The sequence below is a fragment of the Notothenia coriiceps genome, unplaced genomic scaffold, assembly GCF_000735185.1.
Source record: "Notothenia coriiceps isolate Sejong01 unplaced genomic scaffold, NC01 NC01_scaffold00003304, whole genome shotgun sequence".
Lineage (NCBI taxonomy): Eukaryota > Metazoa > Chordata > Actinopteri > Perciformes > Nototheniidae > Notothenia > Notothenia coriiceps.
Genome location: NW_011336005.1, coordinates 13,621 through 36,291, shown reverse-complemented (window position 1 = coordinate 36,291; position 22,671 = coordinate 13,621). Strand labels below are relative to the sequence as shown.

At 40.5% G+C, this 22,671-nt stretch overlaps 1 protein-coding gene and 1 long non-coding RNA gene across 4 annotated transcripts in view; both read right to left on the bottom strand.

Moving 5' to 3' along the window:
• Nucleotides 1-882, bottom strand: part of LOC104941242 (uncharacterized) — a 10,249-nt gene extending 9,367 nt beyond the window's left edge. The window contains exon 1 of the long non-coding RNA XR_797878.1: nucleotides 632-882. This is a non-coding gene — a long non-coding RNA (uncharacterized lncRNA). The remainder of the gene's footprint in view (nucleotides 1-631) is intronic.
• Nucleotides 883-3,131: 2,249 nt separating this feature from the next.
• Nucleotides 3,132-20,372, bottom strand: LOC104941241 (cyclic AMP-dependent transcription factor ATF-7-like). Of its 3 annotated transcripts, none has more exons than XM_010766309.1 (12): nucleotides 20,338-20,372; nucleotides 14,775-14,846; nucleotides 12,020-12,116; nucleotides 11,471-11,583; nucleotides 10,954-11,106; nucleotides 10,717-10,865; nucleotides 9,980-10,073; nucleotides 9,761-9,880; nucleotides 8,370-8,519; nucleotides 7,310-7,498; nucleotides 6,785-6,890; nucleotides 3,132-5,994 (listed from the first exon to the last, which is right to left on the bottom strand). In XM_010766309.1, exons 2-12 carry the CDS (start codon nucleotides 14,820-14,822, stop codon nucleotides 5,765-5,767), a joined length of 1,449 nt encoding a protein of 482 aa, XP_010764611.1. In that variant the 5' UTR covers nucleotides 14,823-14,846; nucleotides 20,338-20,372; the 3' UTR covers nucleotides 3,132-5,764. The 3 variants fall into 3 exon arrangements, with proteins under 3 accessions (XP_010764611.1, XP_010764613.1, XP_010764614.1); XM_010766311.1 differs by lacking the exon at nucleotides 20,338-20,372 and adding an exon at nucleotides 17,859-18,691; XM_010766312.1 differs by lacking the exon at nucleotides 20,338-20,372 and adding an exon at nucleotides 6,215-6,267 and having other exon boundaries at nucleotides 5,893-5,994; nucleotides 14,775-15,132.
• Between the last annotated feature and the right edge of the window lie 2,299 nt (nucleotides 20,373-22,671).

Below are 22,671 nucleotides of genomic sequence, written 5' to 3'. Positions count from 1 at the left end.
GTGTGTGTGTGTGTGTGTGTGTGTGTGTGTGTGTGTGTGTGTGTGTGTGTGTGACTAGGGTGGCCAGAGGTATGGTCTGGCTATCAGAGCTNGTCATGTCTCATCATTTTGCTGTGTGATTGAATGTCAAAGCCATAGCTGTGTGTGTGTGTGTGTGTGTGACTAGGGTGGCCAGAGGTATGGTCTGGCATAGCCAGACCATACCTCTGGCCACCCTAGTCACACACACACACACACACACAGCTATGGCTTTGACATTCAATCACACAGCAAAATGATGAGACATGACAATTGAAAATATCTTTGAATCGACAGCTTAGCTCTATGTTGACCACTATACGGGTTGAGATAGCAGGCACGAGGAAAAATGGATGGAGCCTTTCTCTTCCCTCTCGTGCTGCTTGTCAAGAACTGCTAGCTCGCGTGTCCACATCCTTCATTAGCACAAATAAGCTAGCTCCAGTGAGCCCTCATTCAATGTGTTATACACGGAAAGTGGAACAAAAGACTGGGAAATTACCCGTTTAATCGATGCTGGTAAGCCCAGACACCTTAGACACACAGCTAGCTTGTAATAATGCTAAAGGATCCCCCCACGTACCCGGCAGGCAGCCCCCCCACCCTGCTTTACCTTCAGACAGCTCCAGGTCCAACTCCGCCAGCTGGTCCCGAGCCTCTTTCGGCAGGGCGGACACATTCACGCTGCGGTCCGCCATCATTCCGCCGATAAACACACAGAGTGCAGTGCAGTCAAAGAGGAAGGTAAAGTGTAGAAAAATTAAAAATATAAAACGCCCTCCCTCAAGACACAAAACAAGCCTCAGAGTGGGAGAGACAGTCCATCCGTGCGGCTGGCCCCTCCGCCATAATGGGAAAAACTCACTGACGGCAGCGAGCCGCTGTCACGTGACTGCCTTTACCTCGCCTGTACGTTAATTCAACTGCATCCCGGAAAACACACACACCGAAACTGTTGCTCCCCCTTGTGTCTGACTGGCAGAAACACACGTACACATTTGACTAATAACACTGTTTTTAGTGCTGATTGTTCTGTTGTTTGTTGTTGTGTTCCTGCACAGGGACTGCAGATGGTAAAGAGTTTATAGGTAAATATTTCATAAATCATCTTATCTCTTTTATTTACTAAAGAAAAAATAATAGGTCTTGCTATTTGTAAACTTCCAATTTATAAAGATAAGAAATATAGGAATATTTATATTTAGATCATATTACATCAGGTAATGAGCCAAACATGGGGTACACTTTACTGTAGGTTTAAAACTCTGATGGAATTTTAGTTATGCTTAATCGACTTTGAACTGCTCCAGGCCAGAAGGATGCTTGATCTTTATTTTGGAGAAAATGTATAGATACCCAGTTATTTAGACATTTCTATGTTTACACTGTTGTTGTTTTCTTCCATTTCTCTTCCTTATCTGTGTATGTTTTTATTGTATGTTATAAATATTTATGTGGAATTGGTCAAAGGTCATGTTTCTTTAAAAACTACGCAAACCTCGACCAAATATTTTATTGTTTATTATTATTATTACTGACAATTTGTATGTGTAAAATAAGTGTTAAGAACAATAAACAGGAGAGTAAACTTATATTTAATGCAATGTTGGTGGATCTTTATTGACATTTCTACACTGTAGCATCTGTGCATCTGACAATAAAGCCTTTGAATTTGAATAAGTATTTTAAAAGCTAACGCCAGAGCAAGCAAAGGTGGAAAAAGTACTAGAATATCAAACTTAAACCTGGAATAGAATGTGAGTGTGCAACTGCCAAGGGGCCCCAAACATCCCAGGTTCACTGTATGGTAATTTGATTGACTGCTTCCACAAGTGATCATACAAATACATTCACGCACATAAAAACTGGGGATTTTATGTCAGCATGGGAGTTGAAAAACGTTTTGGTTGGTTTATGTTGCTAAAGGCAGAATACAATAAAAGGAAAATGACATGTTTAGACTGTAGAGCTGTGACTGATCATCACAAACCTCAACGCATTCTTAACCCACAGAGAGTAAATCCAACCCTGGTCCTATTTCAGATGAAGTACTTGATTTTAAATGTCACCTCAGTTTATGTAAGAATACTTGAGAAATCCATCTGTGGCGTTATAACTGTAAAGATTATAAAACATAAATATACCCTCCCAACCACTCCCTGTGCAATTAAGGGCTGCTTACAAGAAGTACAAATGATGGTTTCCTTATAAGAAACATAGACATTGTTTTAAAGGAAAACAAGCTTCAAAGCAAACTTTACATAACAGCATAATTGCAGGCGTATGTGTCACTGCTGTGCTTTTCCAAAATGACTTGAGTGCAGTTTAAAAACATCAAATTAAAAGCAGGCATGTAGCAATGAGTCTTAGAAAGGCTCTACTCATGATTCCAGCCTCTACATACACAGCACACCTCCTCAAGAAATGTCATTTCTTTTAAAGTGAAATGTTCAAATAATTTCTGTAGATGTTATGTTCCAATATGATGGTAAACCTGCTGTTTCCAAGCCTCTCCACACAAAATTAGAATTCAATCCTAGATAGCACATAATTTACTTGTTTCTATTTTGGTTCAAATGTTATGGAAGCCCATTCGTGCCAGTAAAATAAATGAGAAGAATGCAAAGCCTTTTGATGAAAGAAAAGACTGTAAGTCATTATGTCTTGATCTGAAAAGTATCTCAAAATGAATCCCTATTTAAAAAATGCGAGGAAAAATGCTAGGAAAAGTACAAGATATTCACAATGTGTATGTTTTTAACTGTACACTATAACCCTAAGTTGCTAATTGCAAAGTCACAGTTAACAACTGAGTAGATGACCTCAGTTTCCTCAATAGCAGCTAAAAATATGCTTTGAAAGAAAGAAAGAATGTAAAAAGTAGAAACCATTTAAGGGAACCAGAGTAGTGAGTTACTCTCTACTAGTAAAAAAGCAGACGGTACAATGTCCTTTCATAAACTATATTCTCTTGTATTCAAATACACTGACTTGTGCGGTTAACAGAAAATGACTTCAGTCTCCAGTTGTTTTGTAAAAGGACAGCGCTTTTTCCCCAAACTATTTCAGTCACTGTGAAATACACTGAAAACAAACAAACAACCCAGACTGTATAACTGTTCATTAACATGTAGTTTCTTTAATTAAAACTGCAGCACTGTAAGTGTTCATAGTATTCCACTTGGACATGCATGGAAAAGTAAATATATTCATATAGTACAGATATGTACAAGGACAATTTCCGAAATCATCAGTCCAACGATGGGAGTGTGAACAAACATGAGTATGCTATGTGCAACTTTCACATTGTTGCATCTTTCCTTAAATGCTCTTTTCACAACCATCCTAGGTAACTTTAATATGCCAGAGACTGTAATGGCGTTTGTTAGTTGACCAATTAGAAAAATAAGTTAGAAAGACACGACCAAATTTATCTTTTAAGATATAACAAAGAAGATCCAAATCGCTTTTTGAAAAAGGACTGACATTTCTCGAACAAAAAATAAATGTGTTTTAAGGAAATTTGTTTCTATATTCATCAGTACAATCAGAAGCATAATGACAAAGGTTGTATTGTGCTGAAAAAAAGACACAAAAGAAAACAAAAACTGACAGAAAAAGGTGCCAATGACATGAATGATATGAAAACATGAAAGCTAAATATAGTTTGACTTTTCATTTCATACGAACAATCGTCTATAAGCGACTGCCAGCCAAATATAGCGCCAGCTCTGAAGTACAACAAAATGCCGGGGTCGCCATTGGGACTGTAGGACAAGAGGTTCAGTCAAAGGTGAAAACGTTTAAAGTTGCAGAGCAAATTCCCATTAACGTATACATTACAGAGAGGAGACTCTGAACATCTGATATCTCTGGAAAAGACCAAGAGAATTTTAAATGGATATAAAAACTAGGAAACTTGCATTATCTTAGTGCATAAAGACATGCCCTTATGTTGATGGACAGGTTTTTGAAATATCACATCTTTCAAATATACGATTGATCATATCAGATAAAAGAACAATATGCAGGAAGACAACATGAAAAGAAAACCGCTTGTTTAGGAGTTTATGTAAAATATATCTTAGTGGGATTTCTAAAGAAATGTTCAGTCACAAGATATCCAAAAGTGTTCTTCCCTCGAAGCTTGGATGTCTTATCTGAGTCTCTCCACCAGATGACAGACAAGTACTGGATCATTTGTGTCACTGGAAGAGAGTTGTCACTTCTTTTAAAGGTTTTAAATAATCCTAAATAAGGGATTTTTGGTTCCTTATTAGTTGTTTTTCATTTGATGAAGTTAAGAAGATATATATTGTTGTATGGCTCAGGAGCAAATCTGTTCTAGGGAGGGNNNNGGGGGTGGTATGGGAGGCACCAATGTGGTTTTAAGGCAAAAAATGATCAGACATTTTGTGTGAGAGTGTAAGTGCAAGTAAAAGGCAGTGATATACTGCAGAGACTGTGAGCTCTGAATACAACATAACAGTCAGGCTATTTACTTCCTGCCCCCTAACACACGTACACAGGGTGGTCTTTGGAGATTCAGACATCTGATTTGTAGTCATTATGGCTTGGTTTAGGTTTGGTAAAGAGCAGAGAGATTAAGGGGTTCATCGCACTTCCAACGAGCAGCAAGGATGTGCAACCATCCTGAGAAGTGTGAAAATAACAGTTACAGTAAGTCCAGGGCCCACACACCGAGAAACACAGCCACTAGAATACCTCATATCAAATGGAAAAGGCGTCCACTTAGAAAACCAGTAACCAGAAGAACTGTTGAAGAGGAAAGGAGGAGGAGGAGGAGGAGGAGGAGGAGGGGCTTATCCCTTCAGGTTAGAACAGATGTAAAGATCATACTCTGTCAATCCAACTAGTTTTGGACTTATCTGGGAGGATGTGCCAATTGGTTAAAAAGTATAGCTGCACATAGCTGTATCAAGAACACACTATAGAAAAAATTCACATGCTAACAATCCAGCTATTAATGAATCAGATCAGGAGTAGGCAAACTGCTAAGTACATCAATATATACACACAGAGCTAATCACGCACACCGTTTATGAATTTTCTAATAAAGGGGAGTAATTGAGGTAAGGTTTTTGGGTCCATGTTGAGATCACCTTGATGTGGAACCGTGTACAAAAGGTTTAACGTCAGATCTGAGTCACTGACGTCTAGACAGCTACTGCATCTTTGGAGGATGTGTGCTGTGATGGCGTGTGGGTGTGTGTGAGGCACAATTCCCTGCTGAAAACAGTGTAAAGCCCTGCGTGTTGTTTGGTATCTGATTTGATCGACGAGGTTTGTGCAACACCTGTGTGCTAGAATCTGTGTCCGTGTGGAGAGTTCATTACGACACTCAGAGCGATGCAGTCCTACAGTCCAGTGAAGAGGTCATTTAAACTGAGGGGGGAAGGAGAGATGAAGGGGGGGGAAGCACAGAGGAGGGGAGGGGAGGATGAAGTTTGGAGTCCAGCCCCTGTAGTCTATGGCAAAGTGAACGGGAAGCTCTCTCAAAAAGGTCTCAGTCCATTCCCAGAAGGCTGTTGCTGAGCTCCAGGCCGCAGCGTGACGGCTCCACAGGAGGGTCAGAGAGCGGAGGAGGCAGCCGCGGGGGCGAGGAGAAACTTGGCCTTCGGGGGAAGTTGGGGGGGTGGGGGGGGGGGGGGGGGGGTGTCCGCTGCTCTTTCCTACCCCTGGGTGACGAGTGTGAGCCAAGTCTGGGCCGTGGCGGCATCGCTCATCATCTGGCAGCCGACTGAGACTGTGCAGCCATGATAATGTGAGAGGGTCCGCTCTCAGACCTCTGGTGCTGGCCCATCCCTGCCAGCACGGACATGGCCATGGCCTCCGCTGCTGCCCTGCTCAGACCGTTGTGCCCTGCGGAGGGGCTGTGTGCCAGGGAGCTGTGCTGGATCACCGGGGCAGGGGACCCCGTCGGCTCCGAGATGTCTTTCATGCTCTCTTCCACAGCTAAACAGGAATAAATAGATAATGACACGTACAGATTTATACTTAAACAAGCAAATGCATTTCACTTTTAATTTTGAATACACTCCCTACCAGCCATACTAAAAGATCTATGGACATTATTTGGTTGTCTAGCAGGTCATTAACAGTATCCCCACATATATATATATATATATATATATATATATGTACAGTATATATAGTATAGTTCTGGGACATTTACTTTAATAGGGGAGTGACTTTGTCTTCCACCACCAAAGGGAAGGACATCAACCCCTGTTATTAAACAAAACAATAAAATAGTAAATAAATAACAGGTCAATTAATGAATACATAAAGATTACAGCATGGGTTCTATGTACCAAAAACAAAGACTCCTAAGTTAATATTTACAACATAGAATATAAATATGCAGCATATGTGAAAAATGTAATCATTATAATCTACCTACATTGCAATAATGGATATAACTCCCTGTAGGAATATTACAGAAACATAATGTAGCATATACCATAAGGCCACTATAAACGCACTAGTCAGTACCACATAATCCTAATGAGTCTCATGAGGAATATTATAGTTATACAACAGCAGAGAAAATGCCAGTGTACAGTAAGGTACTCGTAGGTCTACTTTGTTTGTGGTCCAATCCGAAGACACGGTTCTGTTCACATAATGTACAATGAGTTTTTTAACTAGCATGTGACCCCAGAATGACTCTGTAATAATGATTATGAACGAGAAAAATAGAGATAAGAGGAAACCAGGCGAGTAACAATTTAAAAAGGTTCACCTAAGTAGGCGGTCTTCTTCTGTAGATTCGTCACAGGACAGTCTTTGTGGGCCAGCAGCAGCTGCTTCAAGTGAGCCACCTCGTTTCGCAACATGGACACTTCGTTCTGTGGGTTCAGAAAATAATGTCTTACAACACTTTTCAATGACTCATCGAGGATGCATAATATAGTAAGACAACATAAATTGAATTGAAATCAGAAAGACCATTTCCAGTACACCTGGCAAAGCAGAAGTGGTCATTGAGTTTGAAAGCTGACCTAAACCCACAGAACAACACAACAAAGATGTGAGGGAAGCTGTGAAAAGTCACAAACTTTAAATTGCTGTAACTTCAAACATTTGTAAAAGGACCCTTTCCCACCTGAAACTGATCTCAAAGTTCCACCACTAGATGAAAGCCTGTCTATCGACCAGTGAGGGTGTCTGTGCAACGCAGGCCTCCCGCAGGCCTCCCGCAGGCCTCCCGCAGGCCTCCCGCAGGCCTCACCCCCCCCCCTGCCCCGCCCACTGCAGGCCCACTCACCGACAGTGAGACGTTCATGTTGCAGAGCTCCTCGGCCTTCTTCTCCAGAGAGCTGACCCACATTTTGCGTTTCTGTCTGCAGCGCGATGCCGCGGCCCGATTCCTCTCGAGGAAGCGCTGCCTTCGCTCGTCGGGGTCGTCTTCTCCCGTCCGCCGCCGACGCCCACCTGTAGGCTGCGCTGGAGATACCTGCAGGGAGGACAGGGCACGGGGTGAGGAGGAAGCAGAGAAACAGGGGAGAGGAAGACAGACGAGAAAGAAAAAGGGAAGTTTGAGTCATAGTTTCATTATTTTGGTCAGAGAACATTGTAGTCATCTCATTACTAAGAAGTACAGCCGCATTTTCTCTAAGTCAAAAAGGTGATATGTCGTTCATCCAAAAGGCACAAGCTCAGTTACTTACATATTTCCAAATCTAACAGATCAACAAGTCTTAAGGAAGTTCATCAAATCCACTCTTTGAGACGATTCAAGATATCCTCTAACGTTTTTCTTATTTCTCATTTGTTCTTTACCGAAGAACGGATTATAAGTACACCGCTCAAAGGTTTGAGCAGAAGTATTAAGAGACTACGTTTTCATCATCTTTACCATGGTGATCTTATATCATCAAAGTTTAAAATTACAAGATTATTTTTCATTCATAGCAGTCTTTTCAGAATTATTTTCAATATTGTTACAAAGGGTTTTTGCATATAATTAAACACAACAACAATGATTGTCTTGTGTTGCTTTACATCCTCTTCTGAGTGACGCTTCTAAATATAACCGCTCTATTGGCATTCACTTCCTGCAGAAGGGACTTCACAAGTTTTCTTTGTACCTCCATCCTCTTTATACTTCAGTTTGCAGATTCTTGCGTTAATGCTTTAATGTTTTCTTTTAGGTTTCTGTGTGTGCACACGGCCCTGCAGTCTCATGCCCTTATTGGGCTGGATCAACTGGCACTGTAGCTTTCTCTTTACGAAGACAATGTGATTCATTGTTATAAGACCACAGGTAAGAACAACGTGAAGGCCACGTTACAGTAGGGTCCTGGACATTAGACGGCAGCGTGTACCTGAGGCTGTGCAGGTGATGGAGCGTCTGGATGTTGGACCAGCAGCTGGCTGTGCTCCGCCCTCTGAGGGGCCATGGGGCTGCCTCCCATGGACATGGCCCCCATGCTGTACCCTAAGGGGCTGTGCTGTGACAGGGCAGCCTTCAGACGCTGTAAGAAGACAGTTTGATCAATAACAAGCACACCTGCAGCTCAGTGACACAACCGACATGCAATACATCTGTTTTTATGCTACATCTCTGGTGGTTTTATAACATTTTTAAAGAAAAAGACTATTCTTTGGGCATGTATTGTTACAAAGGAGCTCTTATTGTGCATACATCTGCGCCCTTGCTGCTGACCTGACAGTGACACACAGTTACAGCTCTTTTTCATTAGCAGCATTTCATGTGACATCCTGTTCTGTCTCCACCCTTTTGTTCTGGGTTCAGCTCTGGAGGCTTTGTAGCTAAAAGCCAAATAAGGTTATATGTTCCCTGAACAATTTTCAGAAGATGTTGCTTTGTGATATGGCTTCTTAACTTAGTAGCAAGTAATGATTTAGAGAACATCTGATCGTGGCAGGGAAGGCACAAAGCATTTAGACAATCATTATATGGTCGATTTTGGGTTCATTATGATTTGTAATTATTCCAGTACGCATGTATATTTGTGTAATGTCTTATAAGCTCTGATCATATATTTCCGAGTGTTGTTCCATCAAATTGTTAGTTTCTTCAGTCCCTGTATTTCATTCTCGGTGAGGGAGTTAAGCAACATTAGGCTGCTATTTAGTTTTATGATGTTATCACCCTTAAAATAAAGTGTTCATTAAGTTATATTAAATGGGTTAGTCTTAATTGATTAGATTGGAGGAGAGTTTGTTGTTGGCGATGACCGCAGTGATAATGTCTTGAATTTTGGAAACGACTGGAGTTGTTAGAAATGTTTGGATCACAGAAGTAATTCTACATACTGTAGCCACCACTGAAATATTTATCTCATCTTTATCTACCACTTTGAAGAAACACCGGGGTTTCAAAAATAGTGAATATAACAGTAGGATGGAAGCTTAAACTACTCCTTACAGCCCAAACACAATTACATTACACTTGAATTGATTGAAGGCGCATCCGGTGTACAAATGGCAGATACCACCAAAGGAGCTACTTTACACTGAGACCACACTCACTTAGTCTTATCGTAAATACTGTTGAAACACAGAGCTCTGCATTACTTTCAGAATCAGAACAGATTGTGTTGTGCTGGAAGGGTTAAATAAACAAGGAACGGCAGTAATAGTCATATGATGATCCAAGTGAGCCAGTGCAGAAGGAAGGCTGCAGGGTGAAGATGGAGACAAAAAGAACAGATAAAGAAATATAAAAATAGAGAGCTTATCGAGTGCTGACCATCTTGGCCTCTGAGTGGATGCTGTAGCCAGAGGGGGAGTTAGAGCCACTGCTGCTGCCTCCCAGAGGGGGGCCGGGCATCCCAGGAATGTTGGGTACCATGCACATGGGGCGGGCCAGCTGCAGACCAGAAAAGATGTGCAAAGAAAAATGTGTTAACAACTTGAACTAACTTCTTAGCTATAATATGAACATATCTAGACTGATGGTTGGCCTTACGTTAATGACAGAAGGTATGTGCATTGGACCAGGGAGCAAAGGCACGGCCTGACCAGAGGGAAGCATCATCATGGGGTAGTGGCTGGTCGGCGAACTACACGGGCACACAGGAACAGGAAGTTAAGTCAAGTTTAGATTGCAATTTGATACCACAAAGTGTTTGTAACATAACCATTTCAACATAACATCCACACTTACATCCATCAGTACTCGTCCAAGTCGTGCATACAAAGGCTTTTAAAACCCACAGAATTGTATATCACATGTAATTGTTTTCTTCATATAAGTTAATGTCAGATTAAATGCACAATGAGTGAGGCTTTGGTGAAAAACATGGTGCATGAAACAACTGTCTGTAAATTGTGCTTGAAAATTATCTCAATTAAAATTGCAATTCACCATATTATCTTGATAAACATCATAATATGCTTCAAAGTTTTTAAATGGCGTGAACACATACTGGAATCCAACAAACAAACAATGAAAAAATTCGAGATGAAATAAAATAATAGCAACATTGTGTGAGTCTTTCTTTCATTCATGATAATTCCTGTATTTTGAAGGCTCTATTTTTCACTTCTATAATTGTACAGCAAGCTAAACTGCTCTTTCAATTCGCTCATGTGAGGACGTTATCCTGAGAATGGAACTACACCTTGATCAATATGTTTGTTCATTGTGATCCACCTATTTGGTCCCGTTCCTGATGAAGTGAAAGGATGTAGAACTGCACTCACCACAGGGTACGATTGGAGGGCGGGGTTTGTGTGATGACGGAGGTGGGAGACGGCATGGTGGGGTGAAAGCCATCAAAGCCCAGGTGTAGTGGGAGGGAACCTGGACGCATAATAGTCGGGGTGGGGGCTGAACTCCTGGGTGGTGTGTCCTGGGAGAGTAGTACATCATGTAAGGAACCGCCCTTCTCTCTACACACTATACTGACAACCCCCTCCTCCCATTGTGTTTGCTCTAACCTGAGGCTCTATGCTGTAGTCTGAATCATCAGAGAAGGAGTCGGGGCTGCTTGGCGGCGAGGAGTCCACCTCTACAGGTTCCTCTTCCTTCACCTTCACCTCTGATGAGGCCTGCATTCTCATGTCCACAGCCACTGAGTTAGGAGCAGGGTGCTGAACAAAAAAGGTCATTGAGATGAGTTCACATGACTTATAGAAGAGACTCCCGGACTACAGCACATTAAAAGAGGAAGCTGGTATTTATCACACAAACAGAATAAAAACTGCTGGAGTTATAAGTGAAATAAAATCCCATTTAAATACATTAATTGGAGGAAGCTGTAGCAACAGTTTGAATTATTATGACACACATACAAAGCGAGACATCATCAACTCATTGAGGTTAGAGAAAAGGAAGTCAAAAGTAACTTTTCATTATGTGGGAGTCTTGTAGGAAGTTCCATAGTTGTATGTAATACATAAAAGACACAAACACACGTACAGGTGAAAAAAGTCATTGACCCCAAGCTTCTCTTACAGAGTTCTTTGCTCTCTTTTCATCATCGTCGTGATTGAAGGAGTTGTCCAGCTCGTTAAACAGACCGACCTCCTCGCAGTTCTTTAGGAAGCGGGTGGGAGTCGGAGTCTGGTCTGGAGAAGAGGAATGCAAAGAGATAATGTGTTCACACTTAGCTAACACTTAGCATTACATATACTGTAGAAACCCCTACGTATGATAATCAGAGGTATGCTAAACAGTAGGGTTATTTTTGTAATATTCATTGGATTGACATCTTTAAAATGTGTTTTTTCAAAGGCTCAAATACACAATAAATATGGTTTAAAATAACTATATAAGTGTAGCCTTATTTGTATCTGCAAATGTAAAGGAATATAATATTCAAACCAGATTTAAAAAGCTGTGCAGCATTTAAATGTAGATTTATAATTTGAATGTCAACATGAAGGAAGTTTTAAAGCTTCAAACTATCCAATAGAACCCTATTAAAACGGTCTGTATCTGAATGCATGGAACATATATTTAACAATAGCAATGCTTTTATATAGTATCAAATGAAAACAGTACCTGCAATAATGACAGAGTCAGTCCTGGCTGGTCCAAATTTCAGAGTCATCTCATGCTTGTGTTTGTGTACAGCCAAGTGGTCCTCATTGGTAAACCTCTGGAACAAGTAAGCAAGGAACAAAGAGGAAAAGTAAGTACATTGTATGAAGTAGCGTACTTAATTGTCTACTTGTTCTGTTGACTTTAGGAAATAGTCTCTTGGAGATGTTGACCAAGGCATGCAGCATGTAGCTTACTGTACATATTGAGACAGACCATGCAGAGCACTGTATGTGTGGTGTACTAGTCCTCATGTCTAATCGCCCTAAATGGGTCCATTATAGCCGCAGCACATAGGCTGAAATATCATTACACAAACTAGCGTTATTTAGAAAAAGGAAAAGGGCTTGTGTTGATGGTTTGAACATCACACAAATGTAGGGCTGGAGCAATGGTTGAGAATGGCAACATATTGTAGAAAAATGATGATAAGCATGGGAAAATAGCAAGGGCAAACAAGTTGACAACAAAATATGCAAGTGGAAGCTACAGGAGGTCGGCCACTGGCATATCAGACTTTTAGATAGAGCACCATTGTCTGAGACACAGCACTTCTTCTTTTGACAAGTGGCGAGGTGAATCAGTCAGAGACGTAGGAGGGATAATCCTGGCTCTGGTGCTGGCCTATTCACCAGTCGCTGCAGCCTATTTTTGGGGGCTGCGTTGCCGTTGCGATTTCATTCGAGAGAGAGCGAAGTGGAAACACAGTCAAGTGTCAGGGGGCTTATTTTTAGCCCTACCAGGCAGCATCACCAGTACAACTACATGTCTCTTTCCTCTGAACAGGGCGACTGGAGGAAACTATCTCTGACTGATCTCCCTGTATGAGACACTGGCAGATAGGATTACTCCCCAGTCCACACAGTTAATGCTGGGCATCGCAAAATAGGGTGCCACTGTTGTTGTTGTTGTTGTTGTTGTTGTTGTTGACTTGGTAAAAGGAAAACCCCGGGCCAAGCCAAGAGTCAATCATCCTGGTTCTATTATGGGCATGATTCAGCCTTTCCTGGTAGACAGCTGTTGCTTGTAAAGGGCAGAGGTAAAACGGCATTTAGACATAAGGTGCTCGTAACATAAAGGATGTTCTGTGTCTAAATGTACATAAATAAATATAGTGAAAGATGATTGATATAAATGCAGCGCATGTCTGACCTTCATAACAAGTTGTATGGTTCTTAAGCTGATATATTATCTAAGGCTTTGTATTGAACCCACACGTATCAATATTTTTACATTACCCTTGGATCGAAACAAATGCTATTTGTCAGGATTGTTTTTATATAAATCAATTAACTGCAGACATGCGGTTTACAAACCAACACTAGCTCCTGAACATGGTGGACATTTAGCAGCTACAGAGCGAGATGCATATACTCTACCAACGTCCTGTTAACGTGACATTTATCCAATTAAAATACTACTAAAATGAAGGATAAGGATATGTTTGACGTTTTATTTATGTATGTTTTAGCCTTTTTTTTTTAAACTTGCTTTATTTGATGTCTAAGATACACATTTTGATATGACTTGCATTATTTTGCCCTTCTCTTTATACTTCGAGGAAGCCTGAGATCCAAAAATGTTTTATTGCCAACGACTGCTTTACTATAATTGTTGCTTTTATGATATTAAAGAACTTGGAAGCTAAAGATATTACTGGTGGGAGTTGACCGAGACCAATACAGAGTTAAAAAAAGAGACTATGAGATTAACATTTCTATTAGATTCACATTTCTCACATTGACAGGAACATGACTCAACATAAATGATGAAGTAGCTGTTGCAAACATGTTCACAGTGACATTTATAGCACAGTTATCTTCACTAGGCCTCGGAAAGCTTCCACATGATTCTGTTGTTTTAACTGACTACTAAATGAATAATCTACAAATCAAAGAAAGACATCAAAAGGAAGGTAAACATGTCCATGGGTGGGGTCCCTAGGTGTCCATAATTTTCTGAAATGAAAATAAGCAAACTGATCTTCATTTATTTATCCAACATCTGCATGTTTAACTGCATTACATGTCTGCTCAGACCGCAAATCCCATGATCCTCCTGATCACAGGAAGACGGCTCACGAATCACAAATGTTTCTGAACCACATAAACACTTTCTTGCTCCAGACTCCAGGAGAGATAATCAATCACTAGCTAAGGGTATCACACCCAACAGAACACAGGATCAGACAGCTTATTCAGCATCAGACATGATGTTTCCTGTGTTGAATAATCATGAGTCTTAGAACACTATTTTTTTATTTGCTGTGATATCGGGCCAAGCCCCAACCGTGCACCACGTTACTGGCATGTGAGAGAACTATTGGCACTCAGCTGAGTCACTGCCGTGGCTCTAACCTGTGTCTGCAGGCGTTGAAAGTCAACAGTGACAGGTTGAAACAATAACTGCGCTCTGATTACTCACTGGAGCCTCCACTGAGTCACGGCTGAACGAGACTGTCTCACAAGACAGCATGTTAACTATCTGTGTGATGATCATTAAGATTGTTGCCAAAATCACTCTGGCTATGAAACAAAAGTGAAAATAGCTATAGTTTTTAAAGTTGTATATATGAAGCTTTATTCTATTCAAATAACTAACTTGATACATTCAATCATAACGAGTACTCGAGAGTACTTAAACAAAGCATAAATAACCCACACCACACATACATGCACTTATCTGATAGCTAGAAAAAAACAGGCAGAAAGCTTACCTGTCCACAGCCATGAGCGTTGCACACAAAAGGTCGGTCGTCCCCCATTTTTGCGAAGAGCTTGCAATGTAACTGTGGAAGAGGAGAAGAGGAGAACATTGCTGCCTTTTTCTTTCTTGATTTGTGAAGTGGCAAATCCAGAAAACAACACAACGGGATGCCGTGGCTTGTAGTCTTTAGTGTGAGCAGGAAGCCGAATGCTGATTTAAAAATAACCCTGGCAAAGGAGGAAAACAGGCACAGAGGCAGCGAGACTAAGTTTCCCTGGTGATACTTCCTTCACATAGGGGGGCTTCTGGTCTGCGAGTAAGGAGCCGCTTACACGAGAGAGAGCGACGGCTCCTGTTTACACAAAGACATCTCCCTCTGCTTCCTTATCATTTTCCCTCACTGCCAATCCCTCCTTCTCCCATTACCACTCCCTCTCCTCACCTCTCTAGCACCTCCCAACCCTCTGTACCCCTCGTTCAATCTCGCTCTAAATCAGCTGTTTCTCTCACGCACACACATCTCTGCTTTGGTCATTTCCCTCAACTTTATGTGAACTCTCATTTGCACGAATATCTTGAAATGGGCTCATTGGCACGGACCTGACAGTGTACTGTACCTTTGTTGTTTGGGTTGAATCTAACAAACCTGCTTTTTTCTGTATTGATATGTGACTGACAAAAAATAAGTGATATAATACCATCATTCAATACTTGAATACCTACAATGTTATATCACTATTACTGTAAGTGCCTTGATACGATAATGTTATCATGGGTAGGTGACAGTGTCTGGAAAAAACATTATTATGTAAAGCCAAGGGAAATACAACACCTTTAAACTATTCAAACATACATCTATTATTATAATTATAATATAAATATTATTATTAATCACCTCCCACATCTACCTGTACTAGATGGCTGCTGCGATAAATACAAATAAAAATGACAAAGCTATTAGCTTTTTAAGTATATCTGATTAACAAAGTAAATTCATTGAAAACGGCAATGAGACAAGTGAAGATAATAAATTCCTTTTTCTAGCCAAGTGCTGTAAAACATATGAAAGATTGTATTGGGGTGCCATTTCAAGCCATTCAATAAACAAACTGACTAGTGCAACACTCAATAAGGACTTTTGAAACCGTCATGAGCATAAATATGCAAGTGTTGAGACTGAAACACTTCCACAGCTTTCCACAGGACTAAACATCTGATGCTACTTCCCTCTCTTCCTGGGTAATGCTATAAGAGTTAAATATGCACATGCTTATGTTTGGTTTCTCCTCCTGTTGTGTCTGAAGCTGAAGTGACATACACTAAAGCTGTGGGAGGCTCGCTGCTCCTATCAGCTGTTTCCACAGAGCAGAAACCCCCCCCACTCCCAACACAGCTGAATACCACTCCATGTGAAGACAAACTGTGAAGTTTAGAAAAATAAGTAACATTTAAATCAGGGAATTTGATGTTTGGTTGTAGGCATAGAAAAGCACATTAATGTTTCAGCACTCTCAACGGTCCCAGAGTGCCGTCTGGCAGGCGACTATTACACAACGCTGCACTCACACTACTGCAACTACCAACCTGCATCGAGGACCTTGCTGTGTAAAAACCTTTCGATAAACAGACTGACTAATGCAACCCTCAACAGGGTTTCAAACACAGTCATGATCAGGGATGGCTTTGATCATTCCACACTACCTACGGATGGGACAATTAAACGCTTTTATTGCAGCTCTTCATTAAAACAAAAATAATCTTACAATAAGTTTGTGATCTTGGTGAGTTTCTATTTCGGGATAATTGTGAATGTCCTCGTATGAGTGACTTGAAAAGAATGTCTTGCTTTTATGTTAGACAATTGAAAAAGCCAGATTCATCATGAAAGAAAGAACAGACTCACACATTTGGCAGATCATTGATAATGAAAATGAAGTGTTAGTTGCTGCCCTAGCATTATCCAATTGAATATGTTCAGCTATTTCACAATTTGGAAAGCAATGTAGGTTTATTATTGTTATATAACTGAGTTAGCGACCGTGTTGACCTACGCTGTACCTACAACATGGTTAGAGTATGTAGCCCAACATTATTGAGTGGGACACATTATTCATTATGTTGGCCCGGCATAAATGTCTGAAAGTTTTCCCAGTGTTGAAGTCAGTATATTTTCCTCCTTCCTCCCTCCATTTCTCTCTCTGCCGAGGACAGCTGCCCCTGAGCCAACCCATGATTACCGAAGCCCTGCGCTGGAATACAACGCTCTCCCATGACGCCCAGCCTGCAACAGGCCCAACCACTGTTTCTCCCAGCCCCGTGTCTTTATGAAGGGGAAGGGGTCTGCTTCATGTTTGCAAGCACAAGCCCTGTCCCTCTCTTTCCAGATCAAAAGGCCGATAAAGCAGAGCAGTCTGATTTCTTGCAGACCTCCCATGCTCTGGAGAAAGGCAACAGGTTGGTGCCAGAGGCCCTCACAAAGTGCTTCCAATCCACTGAGTCTATTTGGGCAGAGATGTGTCTGCAAACGAGATACTCCGTCTAGCTCGTTATACCGAGGGTGTGGACTGTGTGGGGAAATGGACACATCTGGCGTGAGGAGTGGGAACAGATTTTCAGAGTTTACATCTTACTAAAGACATGCTAGACATTAACTTGGCTGTCTGGCCCCAACATTAAAAGTGGGATTTTGTGGGGAGTCCACCATACATTTCAGATGTGGAAAAATACCATTTGTTTTCTTAGCTGCCACAACCCATATCTTAACCTGATTAAAACAGATGTGTTGAGGTCTTTTCTTTAGCATATATTGCCTTGCCTCATGTAAGACAATCTTTGTAGAAGGAAATCTGCCCATACTGCAGCACTGTCTGTCATTCTCTGCTCAATTAACATGAACGTAGAAAATAATTAAACTTAATTTATTGCCTTGTCTGTCAAATGCCACTTACTGAGAATAAATATAATATAAGTAATGAGTTGACAGTGTAAAGTTTAACTGCGCAAAGTTAAATGCCAGATCTCAACAGTGAGACACAATCAATCAGTCTGAGCACATCACTGATATTTATTACAGGCATGGATATATCAAGCCCACCTATTTTCGCCTCCTTTCAGTCAAGGTGACATGGAAGCAGTCAAAGTTCCCAAATTCCTGTCCCTCTCATTGAGCTGCTGCCAGAGTCCCACCGTTAACTTGGATTTCTCCGACTCAGCAGGTGTAGGGGAACGAGTCCCGGCTATAATCAGCCACAGCCATCCAGTGTTTGATGCAGCCTGCTAGGAAACTGGCTAAACAAACTGTATTAATAGCTCGCGCTGCAGCCATGACTGTGGAATCTGAGGCTTGAATTGCCAGAGGGTAGGGGAGACCCCACAAAAAGAAAAAAGAAACCCACAGAGGGAGGAGGGAGGGAGTGAAATAGTGAAAGCCCGTCAGCGATGGATCAATTGGAGGATCAGGGATATTTGCTGGATCAAAGGTGAGGGCGTGTAAATGTGTGCTGTGAGCTTTAGAGACCGGAGATCTGGGCAGTAGCTGGGCGGGTGCAGCAGCCAATATGTATTTATGTAAGCAAAGTGAACCTGAGATTTGGTCAATGGAACAAATGAAATCCTATATCCATGTGTGCATAACTAACCAGGCCTAGAAGCCAAATCCATGCTGCGCTAGAAAACAATACGGGATGGACATGGCATGGGCAGCTCTCTATAATTAAATCAAAAACTCTGTGCCAAGGTTATTCACCGTCTGTCATTTTTATAAACACTTGCCGTGAGGTTTTGGTTCAATGACGAAGACAAATTGAAAAGCAAAAAAACAAGTCACTTGATGTCGTGTGTCTCAAATAAAGCCTCCAAAGCCACTGGGGCTGATAATCATTTTTGCAATATTACGCTCTTCAGCATCGTCAGTCAAATAATGGAATATAATAGAAAATACTTAAAATCACTGACATTTTAATCAAATGCTTAGACAAGTAAATAAAAGCATACATGTTCAACAAAATTGTATTACAAAAAAACTACATTTATTCACCATATGTGTGATGTGACAATGTGTTTTAGTTGCTGTAAAGACCATTTCAATCGCAGTGATATCCCATATATCATGACTCAGAGTGGGTCAAGATGTTTGGTGGGACCGTCTGCTTTCTCGGGTGTAGCTTTATGTGATGGAATGAGGTACAACTCTGCCAAAAACCTGACCTACATTCCTAATGAAGGTGTTGACATGCACGGGGATGCGGATCCTCGGGCGTCCAACAGCTCAAATTGCAATACTATGGATATCATTATTACTTGAGACTTTGACTTTTTTAGAGGCTCTTGTTGCCCAGACACAGATTATATTCACATCACATTTTACTGCCAAAAAACAGACAGGAAAATATGTTTTGTGAGTTTGCAGGGATGTGAACGAGGTCAATGTCAAACTGAAATCCAGTGGTGTGAAGTAACTAAATGCATTTACTCAAGTACTGCACTTAACTACAAATTTGAGGGACTTGTACTTTGAGTATTTCAATGTTTTGCTACTTTGTACTTCTGCCCTGTTACAAATCAGAGGTATATAGTGTACTTTTACTCCAATACATTTATTGACTTTGCAGATTTTAAATAATGATGTACAATATAATCAAGAAATTCAAAAGATACCAGCGAACAAAGTAATTCAAATGAGCTGCAACTTTACTATATTTGATAAACACTTTAATTAATTAACTATAATCAGAACATATATTATATTTGAGAAAATCTGCATAATGAGTAAAGTATATTTTGATGCCAATACCCAAGTACAGATTGTAATGCAAGACTCCTACTTGTTACAGAGTATACTTACACTCTGGTACTTCTACTTCTACAACATCTAAGTATTTCTTGCATCTCTGCTGAAATCCCTAAGTCCAGCAAGCTCTAGTTCCTTCTTCCAGACATAGCCGATTGACTTGAAAAAAGTTTGCCTTCATGTCTGGCGACATACGGGCACACTTCGCCCTGCCTTTTCCCGTAACAAGACCGCCTTTTCTCCTCACTAATTGGTTATAAGCATGTCAGTCAACGGTATCTAACGCACGCAACGCTTTGGATGCTGTCAATAACATCGTGTAGCTGAATCTCATTGGTTAGAAACCCGAAATCAACTTTTTGTATCCACGAAAAACTAATGGCTAGCTGGTGTGGCTAGCGTTAACAACAGGCCGAAAGCACATCCAAAGTGTGTAATAACAGCGCTACTACCCGCTTCAACGATGACAACTAACACACATCACAACTTATTTAAATATATCTGAGGTGAACTGGTATGTTTTAAAGGCATTAAGGGCAGTGAAAGTCACAAAAGCAAAAAAAAAGCTAACAGTTAGTTGGTTAGCGGACTGACACTTGAGTGCAAAGCGAGACAGTGGGTCCGAATGAAGCGCTGCCACCACAGTTTGACAATTAAACAGACATGTATCTTTAACTTTAAAAAACACCAAGAACTTAAGCGTCGATGGCTACTTTGACATAGTTTAGTTCGGTCCACATATATATAGTGATTTTAAAAGGTAATAAAGTGTTTACAAACTCACCCTTGCGCCCCTCTCTCTGGCTCCCCTCTCCTCTCCTCTCTTGGAATTTGACACTCCCCTCGACGTCAAGTCATCGCGAGAATTCACCTCAGTTCTCGCGGACAGGATTACTTAAATTATATAATTATAATAATTATTATTATTATTATATAATTTAAGTAATCCTGTCTAATAATACTAATTATTATTATTATAATTATTATAATTATTATTATAATAATAATAATAATTATAATTATTATTATTATAATAATAGTATTGCATAGATACATTGCAAAAACTATGATTTACAATATAGCAATTACATTTATTGTCTCTTGTGACATTGCTTAATTATTTCTGTTTTACTTCTCAGACACAAGTAATTTGATAATGAGTTTACCTTCTTTGCTGTCTGTAAATGTGTTGTTCAATAAAGAGGACATTTTTTGTGTGTATAATGTTGAGAGGAGGGGCTCCTGAGGTTTACGTTGTTGCCTTCTATTATTATAATAATGCATACATTGTACCTACATGCAAACACAAGCAAATATTTGCTCTGTCAATGTAGACCCTAAATATAAACACACAAGTGTGTTATTTTAGTATACTACATAATATGTTTCCATTTTAAACCCAATTACTGTTGCATGATTTATTACAATTCACATGATGAAAGCAAGTAGTTGAAACCATTGTGTGAACAAATGACCATTAAATTGAGGGGGGTCTTTTCCCCTCTTGCTATGGTTTCCTTCCTGATATTCTCCCCCTATTCTCTGTCCTTGGAAGTGTACGTCCTGACTGTGGCAGTACAGTACAGCCTCTGGTAAAGTGGTAAAGTACACCATTACCAATAGCTAACAACAAAATGTCATCACCGTGTCTGGCCTTAGTATGTGCTGTATTAATGTATATGTCTGTATGAATGTATGTATGTATGTATGTATGTATGTATGTATGTATGTATGTATGTATGAATGTATTTATGAATGAATGTATGTATGTATGTACTGTATGTATGTACAATTTGTCTAAATTGTTTGTTTAGAGAACAGTATAACTTCATTACTGTTTTACTCTACTCATTCGTGAAATCAGAGACAAGGCTATAGGCCCCCCTAGTGGACAATCAGACAGTTAAACATGCTGACATTGACTTCTGTGGGCCTATTCCTTTAAAGGGAGCCCTATAAAATACAAATACACAAGCTTTTAATTGACCATCTTAATGTTTTCCCAAGGTCACCACTGTGTTATGCCTGTGTTGTGTCATAAGTTCTTTAATGCCCAAAGTATTTGAAATATCTTGGAATCAGCTCCGAGTAAGAGTCAGGATTGTAAACGTATGATGGGGTTTCTCATATTGGAGCTCCTCAGGCTCTCAGATTAAAATGACTGTATATCAGTTTACTGAGTGCAGTAGTAATAGTGTACAGACACTTGTTGTTGTTGTTGTTGTTGTTGTTGGCATGTTTGATCTCGTAGATAATGTTGTTTAGAGTGAAATTGAAATTGTGGATGAATTTCCAAAGCAGCATCTGTCTCTGTCATTATGACACAGACAACGACACTGCCAGGATGTTCCTTAGAGCAGGAGTTCCCAAACTTTTCAGCCCGCGACCCCTGTCATCGGGGGGGGGGGGTGCAACACCTTCGTCACGCATGTTGCCACTTGTTTGTCCCATTTTCAGGCGATTTGTAATCTGTTCTAGAAAAACGATGTGTGTAAGATTTCAAGAAACATATAGAACAAAAAATGGATGTATTTTATGAACATTTATCCATGCTGAAAGTAGATTTAGATGTGTTAGGAGTGTGAGATAGAGATTATTATCTAATATATGCATCCGATGAAGCATTGCATGAAGTCTGTTGATGATCAGAGGCTAACGCTTTGGTTGGGGCTGCATAAACGTTTTTTTATTTGTTTTGTAGGCAGACCATGCAGGCCTCAGAGAGTTAAACTTGGGCCTGCGACCATAGTTTTACTGTATTTTGTTTCGAAAATCCACAGCGGAGCTTTGTGTCGTACTATGCGGTGTATTTTGCATATCTCTCTGTTAAAGGTGACCTATCCAGTGGCGAAACTACCAGGGTGGCATGGGGTGGCAGCCGCCACCCCTGAAAAGGGGTCTGCCACCCCACCTGCCACCCCAGTCAAAAAATACCAACTGATGATTTATTGGATAATTATTATTAATATCGTTTTAAGATCAAAACAAATTCAAAACAATCCAAAATCGGTGTCAAACTGCAGAATGTCAAATTTGAAAAAGAAACTTGTTGGTGCACACCCCCCCTCCCCCCATCACGAATGGTTGCATCCATATCGCAGAATCTCTTTGCCTTGAC